The sequence below is a fragment of the Myotis lucifugus genome, unplaced genomic scaffold (assembly GCF_000147115.1).
Source record: "Myotis lucifugus unplaced genomic scaffold, Myoluc2.0 scaffold_204, whole genome shotgun sequence".
NCBI classification, from domain to species: domain Eukaryota; kingdom Metazoa; phylum Chordata; class Mammalia; order Chiroptera; family Vespertilionidae; genus Myotis; species Myotis lucifugus.
Window position 1 is genome coordinate 276893 of NW_005871252.1, and position 7425 is coordinate 284317.

The following is a 7425-nucleotide window of genomic DNA, read 5'->3' on the forward strand; positions in this document are numbered from 1 at the left end:
AGGATGAGCTGTTGTCTTCTAATTGTTGCAAGGCACAATGATATCTGTATTTTAGTTTTATGTGCTAAGAAGTCAGCAAGTCCAAGTTCTCAGCACATGGCAATATGATCACCAAAGGTGCTCCTAGGAGCTGTTGGGGACCCAAAAAGCAGTGTTTCAAGAACACATTTTATGTATCTTGGATCCAAAACTTAGTTCTTTTTCTAAGGCTACTATTCTCTCTTTTCTCTTTAAAACCAAATCCAGCCCACCTCTTGGGTGGTACCCAAGGTCTAGCAGAGGCTTTGTGGTCATACTCATATGGTTCCAAATCATTGTCTTCCCCTTTACCAGCTGTGTGAACATGCACCTTCTCTGAGCATCAGGAGTTAAAGTCCTTCCTCACACAGCTATGGAACAAAGGGATCTAATAATTAATGTGTCTCTAGTGTAGTGTTGGGAATATGGTGGGTATGAAATAAATGTCAGAACCTTTTTCATTTCCTGATTATGTCTTTTTAAAAAAATTCTCACCAGAGAGAGAGTTTAAAAAAAATTCTCACCAGAGAGAGAGGAGAGAGAGAGAGAGAAACATTGATGTGAGAGAGTAACATTGATTGGTTGCCTCTCTTTTGCACCCCGACTAAGAATTGAACCCACAACCTAGATATGTGCCCTGACCATGGATTGAACCCACAACCTTTTGGTGTATGGGAGATGCTCTAACTAACTGAGCCACCTAGTCAGAACCCAATTCTGTCTTTTTAAGAATCCTTGTCTATAGTACTGTTGTTTGTAACACAGACTTTGGTACTTTGTAATGTTTCTCAAATGATTCATACAAGTATAACTTATCTATTAAATATCTTAGTTATAGGATCCCAGCTACAGGATATGCACCTATTAGATATTCTAGAAGTTTGGGGGAAAGTACTGTAACATCATCCATTATGAAAAGTCCTAATATTTATTGAGTAGTTCTACACAACAGGGAATTAGTTTGAGGACTTTGAATACATTATTTCCTTTAACCCTTACAAAAAATCCCAAGTGGTAGGTAATATTACTGCCTTTTTACTAATGAAGAAATGACATTAGGAAAGGCTATTTAATATGACCCAGAGACACAGATAGAAATGATAGCTGAGATAGGGAATTCATATCCCTCCAAGTTTGAATATAAATTCTTCTTAAAAAATAAATTTACCATCAACAACCAACACTTGTAGAGTTGCTACGGAGTACCCAGGGCCCATTATTCAATACCAGATTTGTGAATGAAGTGGCTTTTTGACTAACGACTGATAGAAACTGGATCTGTAGCCCTGTCTAGCTCTGATGTCACTAAAGAGCTCATATTTCTGCTCCACCAGCTGCAGGGTGACACAGAAAGGAAAGGAGGGATTGTTGACTCCTTAACAAAGGTTATCTCTTTAACCTACCTAGAAGAACACGTGTCTACCAGTCCTATCTCCATTCAGACTTTTCTGTAATGATATAATCGTTATTTCCTTTAATTAACTCTCACAAGATGTGATCCTACTCAAAGATGGATCATTTTTACTTGTATTGGTTTTAAATGATAAAATTAATGGCTTTGGGAAAGAAAATCAGTGACTCATTGAACTTTAAAGCTATTGAGCCTGGCCAAGGTGGCTCAGTGGTTGACGTCAACCTATGAACCAGGAGGTCACAGTTCAATTCCTGGTCAGGGCACATGCCAGTGTTGCGGGCTCAGTCACTAGGGGCATGCAGGAGGCAGCCAATCAATGATTCTCTCTCATCATTGATGTTTCCATCTCTCTCTCCCTCTCCTTTCCTCTCTGACATCAATTAAACAATTTTTTTCCCCAAAAAGCTATTGAATAGACATTGGGATTGTGGGTAGCATACTTTTACCTCCAGGAACTCCACCAGGTTCTCATGGTGAAGAGGTCAGCAAAAACGTTAGTAGCAACCATTTTGAAAAACTCCCAGTGCATTATCTATAACAAAGCCTAGTCTACAGTAGAAAAGATTTTACCAAAACCTTATTGACTTGGGGAGAAGAGCAATTACTCAACTCCAACCCATCTATCCTTCCCATCTCACCTAGAGAGGAAAAAGTAAAAAATAACTACCAAATTTATTAAGGTCACAATCCAGGGACAAAGGCCCATGAAAAGACTGAGATTGAATCATTGGATAATGCCTCCCCTCCCCAGAATTTACCACCACATCAATAGGGCTCCAATATTAGTAGATAAAGGCTGGACAAGCTGCAAGGCATATACTCTATCTAAGAAGGTATTCTTAGGGAAACCTCAAAGTACAGACCAGACAAAAACAAGTACAGTTGTTATTTTGCGATGTGAATATTCATTGTCATCTTGTGTTAGCACCCATCTTCAAGGTCATTGGGTTCTGGCACTAGATCTGTCTTTATATTCAGTTGAGATGGTCTAATAATACTGAGGAGACAGACCCCCTTACAAAACACATGAAGGATCCAGTAGAGGGCAGCAAAGCATAAAACAAATTTAAATTTGTCCCCCCAAAAGGCTGATGTTACCATAAAAAAATTGTTGCAAATACAATTTCTGAAATACAAAACATTCAGATTAGTTCAGTGATGTAAAATAAATTATGTGCAAATGTTTCTCCTTTTTTGGAACTAGTGATCCAAGGTTGAAGAGCAAAATATCTACAATTTGCCTCTCTGGTCCTTTTCTATTTTACATGGATTTGCACAAAATGATTCTTACTCTTCTTTCAACTTTAAAACTCCTGGTTTTGTGATTTCTGATTATATGTCAGTCATTTTAAAATTATATTGATTAGATTTTCACATTATTTGACCAACCATAACTTGACATTGGTGGAAATCTGGAAAAGCCCACTATTATTTCATGGAAAATTTAGGTTTCTGAAATGCATTGATTTACCTTCTTAGTAAAATGACACTTCTGCCCCCAAACTATTACTTATATATAATCTAGTGACAATAGTGATTGCAATGCTTTCTGGAGTAAGATTTTACTATTTAAGCCATCAAAGTGATCTGTTTTTATTTGGAAAAAAAAAAAGAAAAAGAAAACCCCACAATAATCTTGTATTAGCCAAATGGTTTTCACTCTCCATTAATTTTCCTTTTAAATACTATATATGTGAAGTCAGTATTAGTTACACATTCTAAAATCATAAAGGTTAATCATTTTAAAAAATAATTGTTGCCTTGAAGGCCTAAAAATGGTGACCTAGAGTAGATAGAAGAGCACATGATAGATCTGAACTACTGTTATGTCATCATTCATTTGGTAAACCACTTCTTGTTTCTGGATGTGGTTGATTTTGACAGTTAATGAATTCGCACTTATTCTTCACATTTATTTAATGACTGTCATTATAAATACCCATCACAATAATCCATTTTCATTTTATACCAGACTTGTGACTGAAATGGAAACTTTTCTAAACAGCGTTTTTCATGAGCATCAATGAATAAAACTGTCAACAGTTTAATGAAAGCAGAAACCATTTCTGAATCAAGACTGATAATGTAGTTATATTTAACACCACACCACATACTTAAATATTTTCAACCCTCACTGAAGGCACGTTTTCCTCCAATATGCATAAGAAAGAAGAAATATGCCTGATTGTCAGTGAATGTGACAGATGAAGAAAAATCATTCTTTATAACATAGTAAACCTATCTATATATAGAAAAGCCTAAGTGACCTTACGACTGAATGACCAGAACAACCAGAACAACTGGACCACAGGCAGGTAGCTATGACGTGCACTGACCCAGACCTTGCTGCTGGGGCCCTTACAGCCCTGAATCGGGTTCACCCACATCCCGGACCCAGACAGGAGGGAGGAGGGAGCCCGATTCCTCGAGGAATCAGCCATTGGTTAGCTTGCTGCTGTGACCAACCTCACGCAGTCCCTCACCACCACCCCCAAACGAATCAGCCCCAATCTCTGGCCAAGCCGAGGGACCCCACCCATGCACGAATTCATGCACCAGGCCTCTAGTTATTATCAAAAGCCAGAGGTAGGACAATGTTATAGATACACTCTTGACTCCCTGCCTCGACACATTAGCATACATGGTGCCATTACGGCTGGCATTCCTTTCTCTTTGGAGGCCAGTTAGCTTTCTCTTGCAGTGGTTCTCAACCTTCCTAATGCCACGACCCTTTAATATAGTTCCTCATGTTGTGGTGACCCCCAACCATAAAATTATTTTCGTTGCTACTTCATAACTGTAATTTTGCTACTGTTATGAATCATAATGTAAATATCCAATATGCAGGATGTATTTTTTGTTCGCGACCCACAGGTTGAGAACCACTGCTTTAGAGCCTTCGACTCAGCTTATCTCAATGCCTGAAGTCATTAGCATGAGATAAATTACTCATTTAGCCCTAACCAGTTTGGCTCAATTGACAGAGCGTCAGCCTGCGGACTGAAGGGTTCCAGGTATGATTCCAGTCAAGGGCATGTACCTTGGTTGTGGGCATATCCCAATTAGGGGGTGTGCAGAAGGCAGCTGATCGATGTTTCTCATTGGTGTTTCTAACTATCCCTCTCCCTTCCTCTCTGTAAAAAATCAATAAAATATATATAAAAAAGGAAAAAAATTACTCATTTAACTGATTTGGTTTCCCACTTTAGGGTGAGGAATGTGAGGAGACCCACCTTAGAGTCCACAATTTTAGATATAAGCTGCATTCTCACAACATTAATGAGATAAGCCATTGAGACACTGTGGTATTACAGAGAGTAATGAGTACAACATTTACTCAGGTGTAAATCCTGACTTGCTCTTTATTCTGTGCCTCAATATTCTCATCTGTGAAATGAGATTACAATGCTGACTTCTTAAGGGTGGTTTTAAGAGTTACGAGTTAATACTTCTATGACTATTATAGTATTTAAGCTTAGAATACGAAAATGGTTTTAATTCCTCCAGTGCTTTTCCAACAAGATGTTGCCAAGAGTATCACCTTGGTATTCCTAATAATTCTCTGTTGACTTTGGGCAAGCCACTTCACCTCTCTCGGCCTCATTTTCTTATCCAGGGTCTTAAGCAATGCTTCAAAAGTAATAAATTCTCTAAGATGGTTTCAGTGGATATCGTGGAATGAACAAACTGTAAAATGAAGAGAATGGAGCAAATAGATCACCAAGACAGCCTCTAGTTTTAATACTTCATGTAATTCATTATCTCCCAATATTACTGTGGGGGACAAATAAAATGCAATGCATCTGCTGTCTGCATTGGGAAACCCTACTGCAGAACACCATACCACTTGCTAAAATGAATTTTGAAGGTATCCACACAAAGTATCACATCCTTTACTGTGATAATTAAGCCACTATCATCTCTGCCAATATTGGACTTAAACAAAGGCTTCAGTAGAAGAATAAATACACGTTTATTTTGTACAAAACGGCTGTCAAGTGTCCTAGAGTCCCCAGCGGGCAGAAAGCGCCCGCGGGCAGGGCCCGAGGCCCGGGCGCCCTCAGAGCAGCAGCAGGGAGCCCAGCAGCAGCTCGCCCTGGCCCAGCAGGCGGCCCCGCTTCAGGCCGCGGCCCTTGCCCTCCGCCTTGACGCGCACGGCCAGGCGGCGCACCTCGTCCTCCGACAGCCCGTCGAAGCAGAAGTCCTGGTCGAAGACGGCCTTGCGGCTCCGCCGGACCACGGCGCTGCGCTGCTGGCGCGTCTTGCCGGGCGGCGGCAGGACCAGGCTGACGCGGCAGCCCATGGCGCAGGGATCGGAGGCTCCTCCGGCCGGGCCCTCGGGGCGGAGCAGCCGGAGGCGGAGGCGCCCGCTGGCCGGACTGTACTCGGCGGCCAGGCGCAGGGCGCCGCCGGCGCGCCCCAGAGCCACGGTGCCCTCGGCCTCCAGGAGCTCGGGCCGCGGGCCGGCGTCCGACGGAGGGGACGCGGAGCAGGTCCGGGCCGGGGACCCCGAGCTGGCGCGGTGTTCCCCGTCCAGGTCCCCGCTGGACACCGAGCGGGCGCGGGTCAGGCCGCGACTCCTCCGGGCCTGCAGCGCGCGGCTCAGCAGCCCTTCGGGGGCGCGCAGGAGGCGGTGGCCGCGGGGCTGCGGGGCGAGCGTGTTCCGGGGCGGGCGGGAGCCGCCGGATGCCGAGGGTGGGGTGAAGCGGGCACCACGGGACCAGAGGGGGGCGTCCCCGCCGCCGCCGTAGGTGTGGGCCCGCGGGCGGAGCACGGGCGGCTGCAGGAGCGCGGCGGCCCCGGGGCCCCCGAGGAAGAGCGACTCCTTGCGGCGGGTGTGCGGGCTCTCGAGCAGCGCGCAGAAGCCGTAGGCGGTGCGCGCGCGGGGCAGGTGAGGCAGCGAGAGCGCGGCCTGCGAGCGCGGGTCCCAGTCCGTGCGCCCCGCGGCGTCGTCAGTTCCTGCTTTTTTAACCCAGGAGTCCCGGTGTGCAGCCAGCACGGGGCAGGGCGCGAATCGTGGGGGGATGCAGAAATCTGGGATGCGGTCTGGGGTGAGCACGTTTGCACACTTGGCGGGCGCGTTGGCAGTGGTTCGTCTGGTCCGACCCTGGAGACGTCCGTTCCCGCCCGGCAGGAGGCGCTCGGGACCTAAGCCGAGCCGCTCCAGACACCACATCAGGAGGCAGGTGCGGGATCTGGGCCACCCTCTGCTGGAGCTGGTCAGCCTGCAACGCACAAGCGCACACGGATTGTCAGAGTGAGCCCCGCAGGCCACAGCAAGTCCTCTCTCCTTTCTTCTACTTTCGGGATGCCTTCTCCCCCCTCCTTCGGGACTAGGCAAATTGTACCCTCCCCCTCCCCACTGCTATTGCAAACTATGTTTTGGTGACTGTGACAATAGTTCTTCATTTGTCCAGTCTCCGTTCAGTAGTCATGAACATTTCGGGGCTTATTGCTTTAATCCGATCCGCCCTAGCTGGCCTAAGGCAGAGACTATCAAAATGTTGGTCTCACGCTGTCCTTGATGCTTGTGCAATCATTTCCTGAATCCTTGCATTATTGCTCTAGTTCTAATTATTGAAATAATTACCCCCCTCCAGGACACTCAGCTTGGTCTCCCTTTTTAGGGGCAAAGAGCTCCAGACGAGTCCCGGGGAGTTAAAGCAAGGCTTTGGGTCCCACCGAATGTACCTGAGGTCCAGTGCCGGATGGATCTCGCACCATTCTGTCTGGGACACTTACCAGGAGGGGCTCAGGGCGCGCAGCCTGCGCGAAATTCAAAGGGCGCGTGGCGGGGGTAATACAGTAGAGCAGTCCAAGGACAGCCGGCAGGAGCCTTTATTAAGCGGGGGCCTCATGCGTCCGTCAATGGGCGGGCCGGAGCGACGTTGCTCGGTAACTTGACTCCAGGCCTCCCTCCCCCCGCCCTCCACCTGCGTTCCTTTTGCCACGTGGCTGGATCTGCTGCGCAAATTCAAGAGATCCAGTTCTCT

At 46.1% G+C, this 7425-nt stretch overlaps 1 protein-coding gene across 2 annotated transcripts; it reads right to left on the reverse strand.

Moving 5' to 3' along the window:
• Positions 1 to 5381: 5381 nt before the first annotated feature.
• Positions 5382 to 7425, reverse strand: LOC102432977 (C2 calcium-dependent domain-containing protein 4A). 2 transcript variants are annotated; one of them, XM_006097505.3, is made up of 2 exons: positions 7175 to 7425; positions 5382 to 6657 (listed from the first exon to the last, which is right to left on the reverse strand). In XM_006097505.3, the coding sequence occupies exon 2, from the start codon at positions 6606 to 6608 to the stop codon at positions 5493 to 5495; it is 1116 nt and encodes a 371-aa protein (XP_006097567.1). In that variant the 5' UTR covers positions 6609 to 6657; positions 7175 to 7425; the 3' UTR covers positions 5382 to 5492. The 2 variants fall into 2 exon arrangements, with proteins under 2 accessions (XP_006097567.1, XP_006097568.1); XM_006097506.3 differs by having other exon boundaries at positions 7124 to 7425.